Source organism: Glycine max, chromosome 10, assembly GCF_000004515.6.
Source record: "Glycine max cultivar Williams 82 chromosome 10, Glycine_max_v4.0, whole genome shotgun sequence".
In the NCBI taxonomy this organism is placed as follows: Eukaryota; Viridiplantae; Streptophyta; class Magnoliopsida; order Fabales; family Fabaceae; genus Glycine; species Glycine max.
The window spans coordinates 49,719,070-49,742,029 of NC_038246.2; the positions used below are offsets into that span (position 1 = coordinate 49,719,070).

Consider the following 22,960-nt stretch of genomic DNA (forward strand, 5'->3'; position numbering starts at 1 on the left):
TGAGTGAAGGAATATTTAATTCTCCTTGAGTGAAAAAACGAACTAAAATATATAGCACGAACTAATATATATATATATAGGACAAGAAGCCAGAAAAACACTTTTTCTTTTAAAATAATTTTTAAGAGGATAATTTTTCTTATAATTATATCCTCAATTACTGTGCGTAAAGGGAGTACGTACAACCTATATACAAAGAAAAACATATTCATTTCCAACAAGTATTGAAAACAAGAGAAAATATCATGCTAATAATAATGTGGTTACATTATTTACACGTGTTTTACTGTTTCAAGAACGATCATGAGCTACTTAAGGCTGTGTATATATTTCTCTTAGCTGCTGCATTTGGTAGAAGCTCTCGGAGCTGACAGCAAGAGTGTTTTTATTCCTTAGATAGTAGTTTTGTTTGGTATGCTCCAAACAAATTAAATATAGCTGCATTCACTGTCTGCTGCAATAAATAATCTCTGTATTCTAAAATTATTTACAATATCGTGGAAATAGCTAGTGAGGGAGGATAAAGCTTTTCTTTAAGAAGAAATTAGATATTTTGCAGGTTTGATTGTTTGAATATCCTATTCAGGGAGCATTAATTCAGCTAGATAGTTTTTTCGTAAGAGGACTCCAAAACTTCTCTGCGTCATTACCCTAATTGTGCTAGCATAGTGTGACACTGAGACCATAAAACATTTCAAGAAATTAGTAGATCCCAATTTTGGTTTGGATAGAAAGAGTGAGAGCGATCGAGAGTGACGGGGGGCTTTAGGGAATTTGAAATGGTAAATTAAACACAAAAACAGACATGCACACATAAATAGATATATATAAATAAAATAGTAATAGTAGTATGTTGAAAGAAGCAAATTAGAAGGAAAATGGTTGTAATTTGGCATGCAAAGCAAAAGGAGTTTGGAAAGTTTCAGTTCATATCTAACTGGTTGTCCAAGATAGGTAGCTACCAATACAAAAGGCGATGTTGAGAAGAAATCCCACCCATAACTCCAAGCCAAAGTAGCTGAGCGTGTCCATGAGCTCAAAAGCTGTTCCTGGTTACTGTAGATAAACCAAAAACCACCTCTCACGCACACTCTCTCTCTTCATCCTAGCCTTAGCTATACCCTCCTCTCCATGACCCCATGTGTCAGCTTGTTATGTCTCTCTCTCTGGATTGCGTGTCTTTATGATGATACCACATAAAATAACATAACACAAAACGCAAACCAAAAACACTCAAACAAAAGAATCTCTCATCTCATCTCATCTCATTAGAAACCATCATGAAACCGATTGATCGCTGAGGGAGGATCCAAACGATGCTGTGCTCCTCCTGAATAGCTCCTTCCCCAACTCAACCCTTCCTCCTGCACTGCTGACCCCTCCTTACCACCACCAGCGAATCCACCAGCTTGCCCCACCGGGGCACCAATGTACGTGTAACTACTCGTGCTCTCTCCTCCAACATAGTGTCCGTGGCTCCCACCACTCATCACGTGGCCCACATAGTAATCGTTCACAGCATGCTGGTGGGGGAAGTGTGATGACCCAAATGACACTGGCCTCGAAGGTGATGCGTATAGGTGTGATTGTTGCGGTGGCGGCGGCGGCGGCGGCGGTGGTGGCATGTGAGTTGAGGATGAACCTGAGAAGTATCTCGGGAATCTTAGAGGCACTGTTGGGTCTCCTGATGGGTGATAACCCCCCGTTCCTATTGGCTGGCAGCATCTGAATATTATCACAGTCAATTGTATCAAACAGTGTCATGCTGCGCACCCTAATATTATGCGTTAACTTGAAAAAACAACGTTAACAAATGCTAAAGAACCTAGAGAAAAACAAGTATTTAAGAAAGAACTGGGAATGATAGTGTAATATTAGGGTGGAACAACAACAACAAATTGGAAGAGAATAGCTGCATGGAAGTAATGGGTGCATACCCTAAGTGAGGGGCACCTTGTGGAGCAATGATATGATCGCTACGAAATACCAGTTGACGAGCCTGGTTCAGCGTCTCCGTTTCCCTCTCTGCTCAAAACAAAATAATAAAAGCAAAGCAAAAAGAAAGAAAGAATTAAAAAAAGAAAAAAAGAAAAACAGCTGAAGGGACCCTCTGGATCGAATTTCAGCTAACTCAACTTTTTTTGATTGAAATGACAACCCTTCATGGCCAAATCATTAACGGGCAGTGAAGATTTGGTTCTTGTGAGAGTAAAGAGGAAGAAAAACGAAAAGATATAATAGGTGGTATATACTAGCCTTGGCGGTGGCGGTTCATGTGTCCCCCAAGAGCCTGAGACTTGCAGAACTTGAGGGAACAAAATCTACACTCGTAGACCTTCCCACACTCGTCTTTTCCATCCTTCCCGCCGCTTTTCTTTTTCCTGCAACCTGCAACCATAACCATCCAATTACAGCAACTTCCATGACACCACCTTCTTTCCCTTTCACGCCTCATTCTCGATTACCCAAATCCCTCAAATCAATTCAATTCATTTTAATTAATTAACTAATCGCTCGCCCCAACAATTACTTTTCTTTATTTTAAGTTCTATCACCTAACTACTTTTATGCTTCTTCTTTTTTTTCCTTTTCTTTTATCTTTTAAGAGAAGAAGAGGAAAAAAAGAAAAAGGAGAGAAGGAAACGTATACAAGGACAAAACCAAAAGAATAAAAAAAGAAGTGTGGTGAACACTGTTTCATGGTCAAGGAATATACCACAGAGGTAAGTAACAAACCACGGCAGTGTTCAACTTTGTTTCCTGTGAAAAGTGAAAGGCTTCCCATGGTGTGTGTTTGTGAAATAGAATTCGGAATATATAAAGAAAAAAAGTATTCCTTTGATATTCTAGCGTGCTTCTATATATATATATAGATAGATAGATAGATATGATCATGAAGTTTACCGGGTGAAGAGGTATGGTCTTCGAGGACTTGTTTGCCATCCCTAGAGTACTCATCGGGCAAATTGTTAAGATCTAATGGGTTTCGTTCTGGTCTCCTGTAAAGGAACGACAAAGTCATAAGAGAGAGAAAAAGATAGAGAGAAAGTTAAAAGGGCTTAGAGTTAGAGAAGGAGAAAGAGGAGGATGAGAAGAAGGGTGTGAAGGTGTAGTAGTGGGGGAAGACCTACATGGTACCGACAGAGAGAGAGACAGAAAGAGAGAAAGAAAAGAAAAATGATGCGAGGCAAATACTCTTTCTTTCAGATGGGGGAGGGGGGTGGGGATAAAACTACAGTTTTCTACAAAATTTGTGAGACTTTCAGTTTGAGACTGCAATATAGAGGCTAGTTGAGTGATGGTAGAAGATAAAGAGCTTTGAAAGTTCCCTATCGGTTCCTCTGCCACTCTCTCTCTCTCTCTCTTATCTCCCCCCACACCAAAAATTGAATGAACAATGGGACAGTGGGTCTCGTGACTTTAAAAAGAGAGCGTGAGTGTGGTAGTGGAAGTGGGGGGCTTAACTTAATCAGTTTTTTTGCAAATTGCTAGCTAGCTTCGTCTGGTTTGGTTGAGACTTGGGAAATGACAGACAGAATTATAAAGTGCAAAGATATGTGATTCTGAAACATGTTGCTTTTGTATTAATTATTCCTAATATATACAGAAATTATATTAATTTAATAAATATATAAATAAGAGATAAAAAGAAATGTGCGATAAAGTGAATTATATGATGAAGGTAGAAAAAAATGAGCATTATACTGGTTATTATATAATTTTATTAATAAATATGATCTTGCATAATTATATGATATACTTCTGCATCTAGTTTTCTTGTTTTTTGTTGTTTTGCCCTAGCTAGAGCTATCAACAAATTAAAGGGTCAAAAAATATTCAAATAATATCAGTCAAATGCATTGAGAAAAAAAAAATTAATATTCCAAATGAAAATCTTTACCAACAAAGGATGGAAATCAAATGTACAGTACAAATCTTTGAGCATTAAAGTTTGCCCTAGGAATGAAAGATGACATTTATACCAGAAAGAAAGCAAGACAAGGAGTAGGGTACGTAGACATTTTGCGTGGTTATTGTGCTTAAAGAGGGGGGGCATGTTTGAGAACAGGTCATGTATGGTCCACAGTAGCTCAATGCCTCCTTCTGGGTGTAAAATTCTACCCAGGGGACTTAGACTTGCATCAAGGAAGGGTTGCTATCAGTATCTATCATTAGGGTTTTTAGCAATCTAAGTTGAGATAGACTCGACCCCCACTTGTTGTTTTATTCTTTGAAAGTTGCTATATCTCATAGATTACATATACATAGTCCTTTTCAATGGATGTGCATGAACTGGAGACATATATGGATTTGAATTTTCTTAATGTATGTCTCACATTCATCATTATATTCTCTGTTCGCTTTAGATGCATTTCTTTGAATCCAAACAGTACTAGCTCCATCTCTAGTGATCAGTGACTCCTTTATAAGATAGTTAACTAGTTAGCTAGGTAAAATTAATGTTGTCCAAATTAATAATATGCAGAAGCAATTAACTGTTTTACATTTTAAAAAAAATTAAAAAAAAAATAGTGGTGGGGGTTATTGATTACTACGAGTTTAAAGCTGAGAGAAAGTATATATACATACTAGTACAGGTAAAAAAGGCAGGTAACTTTAACGGTTGAAATTAATAATAACCTGCAGCTGTTTTAATTAATTAATTAACGTAAGTTCCTTTGAATCGTGTTGATTTGGAGCAGCATAAATGTGTAAATGGGAAAATGAAACAATATTTTAGAGGGCCTGATGGTTGTCCACAAGCTGATCAGTGCTTCCCCACCACACCTGAAATGGATATAAAGGAGAAAGAAGACACAACCTAATAAGAGGGCTAGCTAGGCATTAAAATCAGGTGATATATTCATGGACCACACTACTGCAGCTGGCCTTGACTAGCTGGTTGGTACTATGAAGGAAATGATATGAGACACATTCGATATTTTCAAAACCTGGACCCAAAGATTCATGCAATGACCGCGCCCCAACTATCTGAAATTTTCTTGCAAGTGTGTGTGTATATATATCATTACTTTTCAAGTGGTCCTTCACGAATTTAAGCAGTAAATCCAACAAACATTTCTTCCATGTTCAGAACTCTAGCAAGGCAAACTTACAAACCAGTAGAGCAAATTGTCTTCATCATCATGTTGCCTTCCTACCTAGCTAGCTTCCCTTCAAGCACTCAAAATTTAAAATTGAAAAACTTTTAAATCTTAACTTTCCTTGTGACAGAAAGTGCATGAAATCAAACCCGTTAATTAATTATATTTTTAGCCAGAGAAAGATTGAAATTTACGAGATGTTTAGACCATGAGAAATTGGGAATGCAATGGTAACAAAATAAAATCAAATATTAAAACTTCATATTTCAGGCTTAATTCTAATTATGGGGTGTTGGATTCTACAAATCAGATTATGTTGATAAAAACGTGGGGAGGAGAATATATATCTGTTCCAGATCGATCGTGGTACTACAAATCAGATTGTGGTGATAGCCATTAGAGGAAAAAAGTTTTCTGACAAATTCATTGGAGCTGAGGGGTACTGTAAGGCTTAAATGATGCAATCTCAACAGGTTTCAACTTTCAACTCTAAACATACATGAGGCGGGGAACCAACAGTAAATAGACTACTAGCAAAACTTTGAAACCAAATTAAATCAAATCATTCTTTGAAACCAAACCAAATTAACCCTTAAAGTTTAGAAAGTCTATAATGGGATAATCAACCATTTACAAAAAATTCTAAAGTTTCTTTCTTTTATAGGTAAAGTTTGACCCCTAGTGTAGTAGTAACTAGTTCATAACAATATAAATACCATGATGCCTACCAAAAAAAATTAAAATGGGACCCATATTAAAAGCAATCTCGAAAAAACACTTATTTCGTGTGACAAACAAATCATTATCAAAGACTTGTGATAATGTTTAAATGTTTAGGATAAGATTTTTTTTTCTTTCTAAGAGCAAGTATTTTTTAATGTTAATTTAAAAAATTATGGACAACAACTATTTTTTTTTACTGAGAATTCTATTTATCATGATTTTTCAATATGTATATTTAATTAATTAAAATACTTTTTTTAAAAAATGTAAACAAATGGACCCAACTCACCCAAGCATGTGAAGAAAGTCCATGGATCACCTTTGACCATTTAATTTGAATTTGTACCAAACGAATTGATTTAGTCGTGAACAAATACTTGATATGCAAATGGAGAATTGATTATCTTCAGTCTGAGAAATATCTTTTTGAATCTTCTAGCTCCATCGTAAATGATCCGCCTTACCTGAGTAAAAAAAGATAGATTAATTAATGTTTACACAGATACGGACAGCACCTTTCATTAAAATCGGGTAGCATTGGCTATGTATATCAAAAAAATCATGATCATGGTCATTATTATTATTATTATTATTATTATTTATTGTTTGGTTAGTTTTTACTACTATCATTTAAGTTATAGTAGTAACTACTATACTTAAATTATGTTTCTTCTATAATAAATAAAATTATTTTTTCCGTGTTTAATTTTCTCAAAAAATTTCTCAAAATTTATACCCACTAAGTCGATTTCATGGTAAGAGCTTAGCGAGATAATATGCATGAGAATATAAGTTTAATCTTTTATAATACTATTATAAAAATAAAAATTAAATCTCAAAATTTTAACTGTGCATTTCCTTGCCTTGGAAAAACTAGAACTAACTCCACCCTAGAGTTGACTAGTTGAATAAGTCTTAATTGAGGTAGTGAACATCGTTAAGACAATTTTAAAATGTTGCTAAAACTTGTTTGAACGTTAAGAAAGAAGTGTTTTCACTACATTAACGAATATTTACTATAACTTATTAGACACAACATTTTATTTAAATTATCATTTTTTATTCACAAATAAAGCTCCTTTCCGTAGACATTTTGTATTGATAAAATACAATGTGAATGCATTACTAGAATGTTGAAAAAGAAAAGGACCTCACACATTAATAACGAGCAAGCCTTTTTTGTTTTGGTATGGAAATGGCTCTGTTGCCTATGACCTAGCCAAACTAGCTAACCATTGGAGTTGTGCAGTTCATATTATTTTATATATATTGATTGGATAAATTCAACAATCCACATGATCAATTGTTATTAATTATATTCATAAATCATAAAAAAAAACTCTCTAAACCTTGGAGTAATTAAAACACAATTTTAAGTAAATGATTTTCAACGGAACTAGTTAATTACTGCAATGCATTCTTTTAGGTTTTAAATTGTGTGATTAATTAATTGTCAAGAGACTTAGTTATATTTAATAATATGCTTCATGTTATACATTTACAGTTTTGAATTTAATATCATATACTTTTAAAATAATAAAGATAATAAAGAATTTTGTAAATCAGTTGATTAATTATGAATAAAAGTTGTATGTACAAAATCTTGTATGTCACAAATAAATAATTAATATTGTTTTATATTTTGGACTCAAAAGGGATGGACCTGATTTCTAATTTATAAATAAATCATTACAAAATAAATCATGTATTGACAATTTACTCTGTTATATATATATTCTCTATATGAATTTGTTTGTGTATAATATTCTCAATGAATTGATTCCAAAACAAAGTAAAAACTAACAAGCAAAATAAATATTATATTAGTTATATTTGTGAGATAATGCCTAATTTCCTGCCATATTAAAAACTTTAAAAGATTCATGGCTATTAAGTATACTTTTTTGTAAGCAACATAATATTTTAAAAAAATTTATCAGATGCATTTAAATTTTTTAAATCATTATTTTTTACGTGGATTTAAGTTTAAACTTCAAATATTATTTTTGGTAGAAAATAAGTCAACTTTCTAATTACAAATCTAATCCCACATTGTAATAATATAACAAAAATATTAATATTTTTAATGATAAATAAAACTCTCCTAGTTATGCATTTGGGAGGTAGTTAGTTCGAGGTCCCATTTATTTTCTTGAAATAAGATAAGTATAATTTTTTATAATTATTTGAATCGAACAACTTTTCTTTCCTTGGATTGATGTAATACCTCTTCTCCACAAAAATTTTAATTGTACCAAAAAATAATTGACAAGGAAATAAAATTTGAAGAAATTATTCTTTATTTTTTATAAATACAAATATTGATTTGTTAGTGAATCCAATTTATCTCACTATCTATGTATGGTAAAGACTAAAATCTGTTATAGGAATAACTTTTTTAAATCTCTATAAATTTTAGGAGTGTTTGATCACCTAAAAAAAGAGTGTTTATATCTCTTAGAATCTAAGTTTTGCGTAATGTATTACTTGTATAACCTTGGATCTTTCAGTTATTTATCAGCGATACTCTAAGGTACACCTGCAATCTACAACCTTCCTCTCTTGTGATAACTCATTGCAATTCCCTTCTTTCTAATTATTTTAGTTGTTTGTTTTCTTTCTAATTAGCTCATTGACGGTCGATCTAATTTTATTTTGGTATTATGGGAACGGTTTAGTGCAAATTTGAGACTATTACTGTTAGATCCAACATACGCTACTGCTAGTTAATTATAGCCACTTAATTTTAGATGATTTTTGCCTCATTGTCATCTTCTCATCTTGCAAGGGTAGAAATAACACAAAAGAAAATCATTTTCAATATAATAGACAAATGATATTCATAGTAAAAATGTTTAAAGACCTAAAGATATCATGCAAATTTAGTTGTTTGTGTATAATATTCTCAATGAATTTGTTTGTATATAATATTCTCAATGAATTGATTTCTATAACATAATAAAAACTAACGAAGTAAAATAAATCTTATGTTAGTTATATTTGTGAGATAATGCCTAATTTCCTGCAATATAAAAAACTTTAAAAGATTCATGGCCATTAAGTATACTTTTTTATAAACAACATAATATTTTTTAAAAATTTATCAGATGCATTTAAATTTTTTAAATCATTATTTCTTACGTGGTGGATTTAAGTTTAAACTTCAAATATTATTTTTGGTATAAAATAAGTCAACTTTCTAATTACAAAATCTAATTCCACATTTTTATAATATAATAAAAATATTAAAATTTTTAAGGATAAATAAAACTTTTCTCGTTATGCATTTGGGAGGTTGTTAGTTTGAAGTCTCCCATTTATTTTCTTAAAATTAGATAAGTATAATTTTTTATAATTATTTGAATCGAACAACTTTTCTGGCCTTGAATTAAAGTAATACCTCTTCTCCCAAAAAAAATTAATTGTACCAAAAAATAATTGACAAGGAAATAAAATTTGAAGAAATTATTCTTTATTTTTTATAAATACAAATATTGATTTGTTAGTGAATCCAATTTATCTTACTATCTATATATGGTGAAAGCTAAAATTTGTTATAGGAATAAGTTATTTAAATCTCTATAAATTTTAGGAGCGTTTGACCGCCTAAAAAAGAAGTGTTTATATCTCTTGGGATCTAAGTCTTGTGTAATGTATTACCTATGTAGTCTTCGATCGTGGTGAACACGTCTGTGACCTTATTCTCTTATAACTCATTTCAATTCCCTTCTTTCTAATTATTTTAGTTTTTTTTTCTTTCTTTCTAATCAGCTCATTGGTAGATCTAATTTTATTTTGGAATTATGGGAATGGTTTAGTGTAAATTTGAGATTATTCTTGCAAGGTCCAAGATACGCTACTGCTAGTTAATTCTAGCCACTTAATTTTAGATGATTTTTGCTTCATTGCCATCTTCTCAACTTGCAAGGATAGAAATAACACAAAAGAAAATCATTTTTAATATAATAGACAAATGATATTCATGGTAAAAATGTTTAAAGACCTACATATATCATGCAAATTTAGTTGAACTTTGTGAGTGGTTTGAGACACATATAAGGATAAAAAAACAAATAAGGACTTGAACCTTTCGAGGGACAAGTAAAGAAACAGATATTTTCCGAGGAAAATTACTCATGACTTGCAAACAATTAGTTACCAGATGCAACCAATGAAGGTTACATCACTATCTTCGTACCAAGTGGTGGTGCTGATGAGAAGACGAATCAGAGAATTGTCTGCATCCCCTATTAGCATTCAATTTCCATCAATTATACATACTACACTGGTTCACCTAATTGAATCAGTGCCAAATTATTGATGGTAGGGTGATTGGTCTTATACATGCAGACTCCAAAAATGGATGTCGCTAGTTATTGTTCACTCATCTCATCAGATAGCTCTGGAATACGTACTGTGCTTGCCACTAAGAGGGATCGATCATGGGTTCAGCTGCTTCATACTTTCTGTGATTGAATAGCTGTTTAGTTACTTTGATTTTTCAGCTTGCAGTTTCCATTTGCATATAGAGCCTTTTTTTGTTCTTAGACAAGTAGAACTCATCATGCACTGTGTGTGTCTTTATGCTTTTGGATCCACTCCCGGTTCTTTCTCCTATTCTTTTCACCAGAATGCTACCAGAAGCCCTCACTTCTTGATTGTAGCTTACCTTCATTCCCAACCGGGAACAAAACCTTATATTAAAAAATACATTTTTTTGGCACATAAAAGATATATGTATTTATTTTAAACATCAAAGGCTAGCTAATTTGTAGCCTCTTGGCCTTTTTGTTCTCAATAAAGTTCCATACCAACCTCAAATAACCAAAGTGGACTCAATTTGCAGACATAGAACTAAAGTGGGACTCAACATAGTACGGTAGAGCCGAACAAAACTAAACCATATGTATATCATCAAGATTGGGTTGGTGGGAAGGCATCTTTTCCTACTTGTTGTACATCAAACTAATATCGAGCCTCTCTTTTGGCTAGCTAGCTATGCATTGATTTGGCTTCCTAGACAATGCACCACTTAAATCTTTACACTCAAATGAGTACTATGACCAACTCCGAAAAGTACCCTTAATTGGCATGCTCTAATAAGCTACACATAGCATAATCACACACAAGGCCCGAGGGCACACACACCAACACTCAGAGGTGTTAGTGTTACCCTCCTTCCTAGCCTATATACCCCGTTTTGATACACTCTTATTTACCTGTTCAATGCCTCATAAGAGGTCTCACATAAGTATGGTAGTTTATTACAGAGACTACATATATAGTCCAAGTACTGATCTCGGTACTTGTATTTTACTTGGAGCTGCAGAAAGTTTTTAGCCTAAACGAGCCCGCACTGAAAATATAGAGAGAAAACTAAAACGCCCAAGAAATGGCTTAGCTTACTAACAGATTCAGATCCACTGGTAAAATATAGGGGCCGAAAATGATTCAATTGTAAATTTTACAGAGATTCGAATGCCAGTAGACAATAAATATATATACAAAACTTACGAAAATAAAATTGCATTTTCTGTTTATATCAATTTATGTCTTTCTGATATTAACTTCACGGAATGCCCATATTTTAGAGTAGGAAAATATAAGATGATTTTCCAGGAATTGAAGGAGAGGATGAATAACAAAATGACAAAAATGCTGGGCAGAAGCGGCAGGATCATATTATCCACCCTAAAATTACTCATTTATTATAATTTTTATTATTATTTCATACATGTATGTGTAGTTATTGTTTGTGTAAATTGATTATTACAAATTATGTAAATCAACTTGACAAATTATTGCAATATTATGTTTAATTTTTCTTTTTAGGATTCTTAAATCCTTAGATATCTAAAGATATTTATGGATAAATTGGATACAAGGAAAGCGCTACTCATCCTACTACAGACCATTTTATACTATGTATGTACACATGACAAGATAAATTGTAGGCGGCACTTAAGTTAATATGGTCCATGGAGCTTGGACCATGGTAAAATTGGCTCACAATTAATGGATCACGTTTACTTCCAGCACCCTTTTCGATTATTTTTTTTTTTTGGATTGGTCATTTTGAAAGTAAAAAAGAGAGGTGTAGCAAGCAACAGTCCATAGAGTAGTAACTAGTAAGTAAACATGATGCATCACTATTCACTAACAAGGGGGGAAAAACAAAAAGGTAAACGTCAAAACGACAATCAAGAGAAAGAGGTAGTGGTTGGGCTACATATAGCTGAAGCAGTTGCATTCCATGAACGTGGAGGCCCAGTAACCCAACTGTTTAGTTGGGCTTAAGCCTCATAATGGTCCAAATCAGGAGACATGTTCCACGTATTTTTACTACTCCATTAACGTAATAATATAACTATCAAATTCACACCAATCTGTTGTTGATGATTTGATTGTAAACTTGAAAGCCTCTACAATTTTCATGTTTTATTATAAAAATGTAGAGCAAATTTATCTACTCTCATAAACTATTAAATTTTAGGGCAAGTTTTGTTAAGAGACAAGTTAATCTTGTAACTCACAAGACATGCTAACTCTCATGTTTTTTATTCTATTTTTTTCTTGTATTGTTTTCCAAATTATAAATGAGATGATATAACTATTTTTCCTCTAAAAAAAAACTATCACAGAATGAAAGTAGTTGTCTTATGGTCCATTTGGTAAAACAAAAAGAGGATGGAAAAAGAATGAAGTAAATACTAGAATTCTTTGGACTCACACTTTTATTTTTTATTTTAATTTCTTTTGTTTCCGCTCTATCAAATATACACTGAATATTATATCATCATGTGATCCGTCTGAGTGTATCTATCGGCCACAGAGAAATGGGAAGTGCTTCTCTGATTCCAGTTTCATGGTTGGCTTTCAAGGTATTGATCTCTTGTGAGCATTCAGCAATGAATTTGGGCATTGCAGGGAACGGTGAAAAGCTTAGTTGCAAAACCGTGGCTGAAGGTTGAGCAAGCAAGACCCCTCGTTTCCAGCGTCGGCATTCGAGGAATATCGGCAGGCCAAGGAGCAAGTTGTGGTTTTGGGATGAGAGGTCAGAAGTCTCGCTCTGGCCCTGCCGTTACAATAGGTTTCGAAGGTGGCCAGATGCCTCTTTATCGACGTATCCCCAAACTCAGAGGAATTGCAGGAGGTAATAATGCCTCTATTAATTCACAACATCCTCATTTTAATCTCTTCTTGTTGGATAATATTTCTCAATAAAACCCCCTTTAACTAACCTGTTACTATAAATTAACAATTTAAAATGAATTAAGCTTCTCCTACAAGTTCAAATTAACCTTATGCATAAGTTAATTTATCCACGTCTTCTCATTTAGCTTCTCCTAATGCTGATTTTAACTTGTTATTTTCTTCTTCTATAATTGCATATTGACAAGTTTTTAACTTAATTTACCTTTTTCTTCTGCCATCGTGCGTATTATTGTATGTTGGGATCTGATACTGGCATAATAATTGAACTCTAGACTGAAGTTGAGCTTTACCTCCTTCTAGTTAAAATGTAAAGCTACTAGAGATCCCCTTGCACCTTCTCTTGGATAGACTGATACAGTACTTTTCTTTCGCTTCCCGTGGATCTCAACTCATACCCTTTTCTGGGAGACCTCTTTTTCCCCCTTCACCAGTATCATTCGAGAGCTCTTCAATGGGGTTTTCTCTTGCTTATTTTTACTACTTACGTTCCTTGAGAAAATTTCCATGAGTTTTGTCTTTGTGAAATTTTGATTTTTAACTGTGTCGAATGATGTCATGTGATTCGTGTAGTCCATCTCAGGTAGTGGGATAAGGCTTTGTTGATGTAGTAATTTTTTTTAAAACAAATGTGCAAAGTGTAACACGGTCTTGGAGAGATGCTTTGTGTGGAATTTTTCTTCTTGGTCTAAATAAATTTCAAAATGTCAAAAGTAATTGTATAAAGTATAAACTGTTTTGGTTGGCAGTTTGCTTATGTATAGTTGCTACGTTATATTTGGTAATCCATGAAATTGTTATATATCTATTGTAGGGGCAGGAACACTGAATATTTCTCTAATGTATTGATTTTTGAAGATGCATTTGGAGGAATGGTGATTCTTCTGTGAAGGGAACCATTGCATTTTTTATGGTGTCAAACTTCAGTACCTAAGTTTCTTTTTCTTATGTTATTATGTCAGACATCTTTACTGATTATGGACCCCTTTCATATCTTATTATTGTATATTTCTTCTTTATTCTCCTATTTCTTTCCATAATTTTGTTTTAAAAGCTAGTATTTTATGAAATGCTTGTCTTTTATTCTTCTCTATATGTTCTCTCTTAAGTTGGAACTATTTGTTTATGCCTCTCTTTTTTTTCTTCACCTATGCCCTTTGATAAGGTATGCACGCGGGATTGCACAAATATGTCCATGTAAATCTGAGAGACAGAAGATGCTAAATTTAAGGAAGGGGAAGAAGTGTCTCTAGAGTTCCTGAAGGCGAAAGGTGTGATTAACACATCAGGAAGAGAAAGGAGACTCCCTTTGAAGGTACAGATTACTTGTTAATTTAATGGCATCTCAATTTCTTCCTTAGCCGTTGTCTTAAATCTTGCTTCTCCAATATCATTTTCTGAATGTGTAGAGGTATTGTGATGTTTAACTTTTAACAATAAATGAGGATGCTACTACTTTCCTAGCAGGAGCACAACCTACCAAAAAGGACTATTCCTCATAGGCCCCTGGTCTGTTGTGGATGAAGTTACTTTCTGTAAATTCTTTGATGTTATTTAATCCTAGTTTAGTGTTCAAGTTTATCTGCACTTTTTGGCATGTGTGATAAGTATGTAGCGTCAAACATATAATATTTAGGTGGATGTGTCAGTGGTTTGAAGCTGTAAATTTGGAATACCCTTCTCATTTGTGTTATGAACACCAAAAATTATGTATAGTTACATATTTTGGCATTTAATTTTCTCAATTTAAAGACTGTGGATTGTCAGTCTTCTATTTCTTTTATCCATGGGATAAATTGATTTGTAGTCAGAGGTCTTATTCTTTAGAGTGTCAGTACTCCACTTTAAAACATACTGCTCTGTGATGATTTTTCAAGCAATGACTACTTTGGTTCAGGAAGCAAATATTCAAAGTCATTAATTTATTTCCGTTTTCAATATCTTTACGGTGTTCCTTTGTTTTTCATATGTTAAAAGGTGATGTGATGGCCTTTTCCGAATCTTTATTCTAGAGGCCAAATGCTAGACTTGATTTTCTGTTGAAAATCATCTTTGGGGGATAAGCAATGAGATGAAATGGCATTCCTGTCACAATGCAGTAGCGTCTCTAAATGATCATTTCTTAAAAATAAAATATAAAAATAAATATTTGGGTAAATAAATTGCACTTACATTGACTTTGATTCCAACAAGCTTTTCAAAATGACGGATGCTGGTTGAAATGACTCTATTAATTAATTTCTGAAAGGATATTTACTAATATTAAGTAGTTGAAACTTTAGGTGCCACTGGCCAATGCATCTGTTGGATAAATTTTACTGTGTTCATTGTTTATAAATGTTTTTTTTCTGTTTTTGCAGAAATGCAGGAAATTTTTTGAATTTTTTTAGCTATAGACAACTTGTTTGTATAGTATCTTTAAGCTAGCCTTTTAATTCTATTTAGCCATCCAGTGTATTGAACATCTCAAGGCCCATAATTTTTTCTTTATTATGCTTTTTGGTTGCAGATTTTGGGTGAAGGAGAACTGAGCAAGAAGTTGACATTAAAAGCCCGCGCCTTTTCCACATCAGCAAAGGAGAAACTTGAGAATGTTGGTTGTTCCCTCACTGTGCTTCCTGGCCGCAAGAAATGGGTTAAGCCATCTGATAACTGCTAAATAATTGTATTTTGATGATAGAAAATAAGGCAAAATTGTCTCTAAAAATAATTATTTAGCAGTTATTTGCGCTTAAATATTAAAGAATTGATGTTTTGTTGAATTTTGGCTACAGATATAAAAACTGGAAGTGTAACAAGCAAAAAGGCTAGAAAAATTGAAGAAAAGAAGAAAATCTGAAGCAGGCCCAGTCCAATACGCGCGCTGAGCGCGCGTTACGCGCTAAGCCCATGATCCAACAGAAGCGCGCGCTAAGCCTGCAACACGCGCGCTAAGCCCGCGATCTAACAGAAGCGTGCGCTAAGCCTGCAACACGCGCGCTAAGCCCGCGATCTAACAGAAGCGTGCGCTAAGCCTGCAACATGCGCGCTAAGCGCGCGATCTACACGCGCTGAGCGCGCCTACGAAGGCCCAAAGCCCACTTCAGCAGTTATAAATAGAGAGCCAGTCCAAGGGACAGAACACACCACGACAGAACCCCCTCTCCTAGGAGTTTCATTATTCTGTTAGGGGTTAGATGCTCGGGAGAGGGTAACTTCTAAATAAGATTTAAAGAAGATATGCATGCAGTAGTTTTAGGGGTTAGACGCTCGGGAGAGGATAACTTCTCATAGAACAAGAAGAAAAGATATCATAATAAAATCATTGCTAGGCATAGAGTGATTGCATTATGCCCATGCGTCAAAGCAAACATCTAGAATTAGAACTTCATGCATTTTATCTATTGAGTCTTTGCAAAGGCATTTGGGGGATAGATAGGTAAAATAGGCTTGTCATCGTGAGGCATCAGGGGCAGTAAATGAATAGATGTGGGTGGGATAAAATCACCTGAATTGGTAAAGAAAAAATCATAAACTCATACATCCTAGGCAGACAAGGCAAGTCAGTTCCTAACACTATTTTATTTGACTTTATCTTTTTCTTTTATTTTAAATTTTAAATTTCTTTCATCTTATCTTATCTATTATCTTTATCTTTTATTTTAAATTTTAAATTTCTTATCTCTTGCTTTTAAATTGGGTTTGCATTAATCTAAGTACAAACAAAGTTCATGTGGATTCGACACTCGGACTTCCGAAAACTTTACTACTTGTAACGATTTGGTACACTTACCCGTGCTGATGAATACTTTGTCAAGAAGCGTGCTGCAACTGCTTCCGAGCCAGCCTCAGCTTGAACTTGAACTACTTTTATCTGTATGTCATCACATTTAGAAATCTTTGAGAGAGGTGCAGAGTGATTTCTTTAGGAATCACCTCACATATTTGTCGTTCTTAGATATCCTCTGTGGTTCATCTACTAGTTGTTTTATAAGGCATTAATTCATTCATTTTGCATTGAAATGTGTTCTAGTTTCTGGTTCCAAACAAAAATGAGTGTTGTATACCTTGTAACATTTTGTTCAGCCATCACCAGAATGTTTGAAAGAAACAAAAGTAAAAAATGCAAATTTTGGTTTGCCAATTTTTGCGGCAAACCTTTGGTAGTAGCGTGCTTAGTTCTATAATAAGGTGACCACAATAAGGTGCAATCGGTAAAGTGTTTTTTTGTTCTAGTTTATTGTTTGAGGTGGATACTGAACTAACTGAAGTCTGAATGGTCTTCGTTCTGGCCTTGTTTTCCTATCCAGTGATGTAAATTCCAATCCAACCCCATACGTTAAGGAGAAACTACTTCGATGAGAATGGCATAAGACAAGTTGACAGTTGCAACGTGGGAGCTGTAAATTCCTTCCAAAACTAGATTACTTGCTTCCTTTAACCCCCAACTTCCACACCCCCCCTCTCCTTTTTCCACTTTCCTTTTTCTTTTTCTTCTGTTTTCTTCAAATAAAAATCTTACAAGTTGAAAAAAAAATGGAGCTATACAACTAAGTCTTCTTCTTAAAAGCATTTTTCCTTTTTAAAAAAATAAATAAATAAATTGTGGTCGTTTTACTGCTTTGATTGACTTTGCTTGATGAACAAACTGCGCAATTATCGTAAAGTGGAAGAAGACCTGCGATTATTTATTTTTCATAATTGAAATTTGAATGATGGTCAGCAGAATTTAGCAATTTGAGATGTCAAATCATTGTTAGCTTACCGTATGCCTTACTAGTGGATGTCAAGCACGTGAAAATAAACTATTGTTGTTGACGCTAAGACACGCACTAGATTTTTTGACAAAGTTGCTTACGTCAACAAAATGATTCTGTAATTCTAAGCATGGGCATAATTTGTAATGCTTCCCCATTAGTGTTGATTTTGAATCTATTCCTCTTAAAGCCACTGCCAAAAGCAAAGGCAAACACATGGTGGTTGTGTGAACACCAACTTGATTTTGGGACCAAAGCGTGCCGATCCTTTCAAACCAAAATTGTCCTTCTCACCAAATCGTAAGCCTAACTTGGACACCCTCAGCTGCTTTAATATATTTAATTTAGAATATGTTGATGACAGAAGGTAAACCACGTCAAGGGAGATTTTATAATATTTTTAACTAAAGAATCATATGCTATAAACTTTACCGATAATTAAGGTTTTAAAGGACAATAATTTGCAAAATCTGGACACAGTTATTAGAGAATATGATTGCACTTCTTTACTCGGATGGAAATATTGAGTGTCCCACTGCTTTGGAAGCATAGATGCGTAGAAAAGATATGTCTCTTGGTTTGTCAATAATTATTTCATTTCTTCATCAATATGTCTTCCTTTATATTCTTTTTTAATTTCATTTTTGCAAGATTTTTTATTTTATTTTTAGTAACATATCATCTGTACAAAACTACGACATTAGGGAATGGATTTGCTGACAAATGCTTTGCAAATCGCAACAAATACGTCAAACCATTAACCCACGATTTGTATTTTATGTATATGCCATATGTTTTGGGCCAGTTTGAGGGTCAAAATTCGAATGGCTCAAAAGTCACCGCGTCACAATATCTGATCATCTTTATTCGAGTCCTTTCCAGCACTGCCCTCTTCAACTTGTTTCCATATCCTCTTTCTTTTTTTACAATTTCTCTCTGTATTTTTCATCATCTGTCCATACTCCATCCTCTTTTCATTCTTTCTGTTCTTTGACTTTTGCTTTTTCTTCGGTAGAAGCATGAGGGGAGGGGAGAATCTATTTGGACAAATGACAAGAGGTAGAGGGAGCATGCCTTCATGTACTTTGTTAAGATTTCTATAATATTAACTAATTAAAAATAATTTTAAATATAATCTTTAAAATAATTATTATACTTTGTGCATGTGTATGGAAAACATCAGCTGAGAGAGGTGAGTTCCTCAAATGAATAACACAATAACAGTGCCGCGAGAGAGAGTCCGTTCTTGGTCGAGAAATTTAATACTAGTACCTAGTTCATCCTAAATTAATTATTATACTAGGTCCATGTTATACTTAAAAAAACTTTTGTTATATTAGTAACACACTCTTTTAAATATTTTTTTATTACATGTTAAAATTTATTAAAAATTATAATGCTCTTTTAATTTTGTTTCTTATTTAATAAATTCCACTTATAATTTTATATTTTTAAATAACAGTTATTAGTAATGGAACATAATCCATTTACTCTTAAGCATAAGAAAAAAATGTTTTTTTCTTTAATATTGTCATCTAAAAAATAAATATAAGAAAAATTTAACTTATTTAATAGTACTATTTTTGAAATATCTTTAATTTTATTGAGGTTTTAGTTTTATGGATTCTTTTTATTTCTGATAATAAATTTGAATGAAGATAAGTTAGAGAAAAAAAATAATTGAGGTTGATCCAATTAAATATAATTACTAATTTTCTTATTTTGTCTGTGAAAGATGATAAAAAAAAATAACAAAAGAAAATCAACTAATTTCCATTGATATAGCATATTGAATGCAAGAGGGAATTACATGGAAACAATTATTGTTGTGATTCTCTAAAGAAGACCGAGCTGCATAATTTGCCTTTGGGCTTGCGAACTGAATACTAAAGCCTGGACGAGAGTTGAGCTTCCGTTTGACACGATCTATAAAAATACCACTCATAAATGTTGTTGTTCTAACCATTTCAAAGCTCGCAGAATGGCATAGGCTTCTCCTTGAATAAAGTTACCCTCCTCATCTCGCAGACAACATCCAAATTCAGTTTTGCCCAAATCTTTGAAAAAACACTTATATTTTGACTGGGCAAGTACCCAACACCAAAAGAACACTATTAAAATTAATTAGATTTTGAAAGACAGACAAATTGAAGATGCGTTCAAGTAGAATAAATACTTAGATACCCTAAAAAAGTGAAGCTGATATACTTTGGTATTTGCAAGTTATGAACACCCCTAATTATTCAATGGTGTGTTTTTTTGCTTTTTTCACAAGAATCGTAGGGCCGGCCCTCTTCAAAGTTTCAGTTTGCCGACCTTCCATCCTAAAACTCTGAGAGGCTGCCACGTGTAGGGACGAGGTTAAATGTTGAGCGTTGCGAAACGCTCCACCGTACAAGACTCATTCTCATTCCCAACGGATCCCTTGATATTTAAGATTTTTTTTCCCCATCATACATACTGGTACTAACATTTTAATATTCTAAATAATAATTAATTAAATAATTCATAATTCATTCATGCCCATAAAATTATCATTTTACTGTTGGGAGAAAGAGAATGGGTTTGAGGGTGCGAAAATCGATGTGATATATCGCGGGAGGCACCGCCCGCATGAATTAACCATACAATATTAAAAAAATCTCCCCCAAAACAAATTAAAAAGATAAATATAAAGGAAGTGTGGTTGCAACCCATAGTTCATCCCTCTCCCATCAACTTTGTGTTTCTCTCTTCACCTTCGTCTTTCTTTCATTTCAATTCTTTGTGGTTCAGAAACTCTGTACAGTTAATCAAGCCCAACCTCACCTCACCTCACCTCACAGGTACTACTCCTTCTACCACTTCCTTCTTCTTCTTCTTCTTCTTCTTTTCAGATCTCTGCTCGGAACCGATTTCCTTTTATCCTTTTTCAATATTTCTATTTTCTAATCCATTTTAGAAAACATAAACCAAACGCTTTTCTTTTTCTAGATCTAACTCAATTTGTTGATCTCTCAAATAAAACTATTTTCATTTACTTAGAAATTTTATTATGTGAATAATTCTATGGTTTTAGTTAGATCTGTAGGTGAGGTGTGTAGCTATGATAGGAGCTAGGTGGTTGAGATTTGAGAAACTCTAGGCGTGATTATAATTAATTTTCGTTGTTAAGTTTTTTGAATTTGATTAGATCTCAGCCTTGAGCTGTTCAAATAGTTAATAGTTATATTCATGTACGTTTACCATCTCGTTGAATATAATAATAAATTTGCTCTGACACGCTTGATTTGTTTACTCCTTTTGGTTTTTGAATTTTCGTTTGATGGCTGCCTGGTTCTAATTTGTGGCTTCTGCTATATATTATAACAGGTTTTAGTTGTTAATTAAATATATAGATAGAAATCCAAGGAAGAAGATGAAGCAGTTTGCCGTCCAAAACGTCGTCGCTCCATCCCACGATGAGATTAGCGTGGTTTGCCCCAAGCCCCGCCGCCTCGGCCTCTTCAACTTCCCCGTGAACGATCCCCCTGTTAGACCCTTCTACTGGCATCTCAGGTATAATTAATTTGTTCTTCTTGTTCTAATTCTAATATTGTTCTTGTTATTATTATTATTATTATTCAGCTTTGCGTACTCTTTTTTCTTTGCAGTTGCCAGGCTGAGCCATGTGATTCAAACTCGTCTGGTTCAAATCCTTTGGACAACTTACTTACCAAGGTAATTCTGTTTTGATATTTTTTATTTTATCATGGACTGTATGATTTGGGTTAACTTGTTGATTTGTGATCGAAGGTTGTGCTTAGATTGAATTGTTTTTATGGGTTTTGCAGGATGGTGATTTTGATGTAGAGCAATCATGGCCAGTGGTAACCTCGTCGCCCCCATTTTTCTGCGGGTCGCCGCCGAGTAGAGCAGCTAACCCTTTGATTCAGGATGCTCGATTTGGGGATGAGAATTTTTCCCCGCTCTCCCCACCGTCGTGGGTGGTGGTTCCGGCTGCTGCGTCGGGTCTGCCACCGTCTCCCTCTTCCTCTGCAAGGAAGGGAGGGTGTGTCCGAGCCAATTTTGGTAACAATCCTGCTGTGAGAATTGAGGGGTTCGATTGCCTTGACAGGGACAGGCGAAATTGCAGCATCCCGGCTCTGGCTTAGAACACCCTCCTCACACGCCACACGTCTCTTTGATATTAGGATTCAGTTCAACATATAAACATAACCACAGAAGATGAGCCTTCATACAATATAATACCCTACGGAGAAGAGTAATTTTGGATGCTTGAGAGTTGAATCTAGAGGAAGAGATAAAATTTTATCTTGTGTCTGTTTGTAAATATGTTCAGTTAATCGGCCAGTGCATGTAAATGTCAATAGTGTGTCTTGTGTAGAGAAATATTGTCTAGCCTCCAAATAATGATAGAGGGTTGATTTGGGTGTTAATTAGATTTCGCCCGTGCCCTATGTTAGTAGTGTCTAAGGAAAAATACCATTCTCTTTTTTGTAAGTAGAAGTCTTTTGAGGATGGAGAATATTTCATTTTGATTTTCTTTTATGATGGGTCTCTCTCCTTGAATTGTAATTAGTAGCGGCTTAAGAAGCAAAATCTGTACAAAGGAATGGTTTGTTTTGAGAATTCTCAGTTCATGGGTCTTTTTGAAATGTGAAAAGCATGAGCAAAGTTTTACTGCGTAAAAAGAAAAGGCTGGTTTGTGTTTCTTTCTTGCCTGTCGGATAACAATGACTTTTAATTTATTTGATTGAAATTCTGCGTCGGATAGCTGTCTTTGCTTATGCTTTACGCGAAGGATTAAAAAGATTAAACAGTGATGGAATTTGAGATGAGGCGGCGCGAGTGATTGTTTCTTGCCGAGACGACAAAGCAAAAAGGTTATATGGCAATCAGGAAAATAAATAAATAAAAAAGGGGTTTTATGGCGGTCTCATTCATCTAACTCTAACCTGTTCTGTTAGGTCGCTTTGGGTGTTCTGTCCACGCGCTTGTGGTTTTTTGTATGGTCACAGTCACAGATCTGTTGGAATCTGTTGACCTCGTTCTTAACGTAACCGTTTTGTTTGGTTGAAAGCACGGAGAGGAACTGCTTGTTAGTTGAACTCATATTTAATACTAGTAAGTATTTTTGAAAAAATTATTCATCAATTTTAGCATAATTTTCTTTTCATGAACTCTTCTACAAATTGTTATGTT

The 22,960-nt window shown here is 34.0% G+C and overlaps 2 protein-coding genes and 1 pseudogene across 4 annotated transcripts; 2 read left to right on the top strand and 1 right to left on the bottom strand.

Moving 5' to 3' along the window:
• Positions 1 to 910: 910 nt before the first annotated feature.
• LOC102664687 (zinc finger protein JAGGED) lies at positions 911 to 3,504 on the bottom strand. 2 transcript variants are annotated; one of them, XM_006589630.4, is made up of 5 exons: positions 3,132 to 3,504; positions 2,905 to 2,999; positions 2,257 to 2,388; positions 1,938 to 2,025; positions 911 to 1,725 (listed from the first exon to the last, which is right to left on the bottom strand). In XM_006589630.4, coding segments are annotated over exons 1-5 (774 nt in total). In that variant the 5' UTR covers positions 3,134 to 3,504; the 3' UTR covers positions 911 to 1,268. The 2 variants fall into 2 exon arrangements, with proteins under 2 accessions (XP_006589693.1, XP_006589692.1); XM_006589629.4 differs by lacking the exon at positions 3,132 to 3,504 and having other exon boundaries at positions 2,905 to 3,125.
• Positions 3,505 to 12,743: 9,239 nt separating this feature from the next.
• Positions 12,744 to 16,626, top strand: LOC100781843 (50S ribosomal protein L15, chloroplastic-like; annotated as a pseudogene).
• A 3,754-nt stretch (positions 16,627 to 20,380) lies between these two features.
• Positions 20,381 to 22,306, top strand: LOC100527343 (uncharacterized). Of its 2 annotated transcripts, none has more exons than XM_006588352.4 (4): positions 20,381 to 20,601; positions 21,154 to 21,313; positions 21,409 to 21,475; positions 21,589 to 22,306. In XM_006588352.4, exons 2-4 carry the CDS (start codon positions 21,174 to 21,176, stop codon positions 21,907 to 21,909), a joined length of 528 nt encoding a protein of 175 aa, XP_006588415.1. In that variant the 5' UTR covers positions 20,381 to 20,601; positions 21,154 to 21,173; the 3' UTR covers positions 21,910 to 22,306.
• Positions 22,307 to 22,960: the final 654 nt, after the last annotated feature.

Coding starts and splice junctions, on each gene's coding strand:
- LOC100527343 (XM_006588352.4), top strand. CDS start 21,174: ATGAAGCAGTTTGCCGTCCAAAACGTCGTCGCTCCATCCCACGATGAG. Junction 21,314..21,408: donor CCCTTCTACTGGCATCTCAG/GTATAATTAATT, acceptor TTTTCTTTGCAG/TTGCCAGGCTGAGCCATGTG. Junction 21,476..21,588: donor TGGACAACTTACTTACCAAG/GTAATTCTGTTT, acceptor TGGGTTTTGCAG/GATGGTGATTTTGATGTAGA.
- LOC102664687 (XM_006589629.4), bottom strand. CDS start 3,022: ATGACTTTGTCGTTCCTTTACAGGAGACCAGAACGAAACCCATTAGAT. Junction 2,389..2,904: donor AGACCATACCTCTTCACCCG/GTAAACTTCATG, acceptor TTATGGTTGCAG/GTTGCAGGAAAAAGAAAAGC. Junction 1,726..1,937: donor CAAGGTGCCCCTCACTTAGG/GTATGCACCCAT, acceptor GATAATATTCAG/ATGCTGCCAGCCAATAGGAA.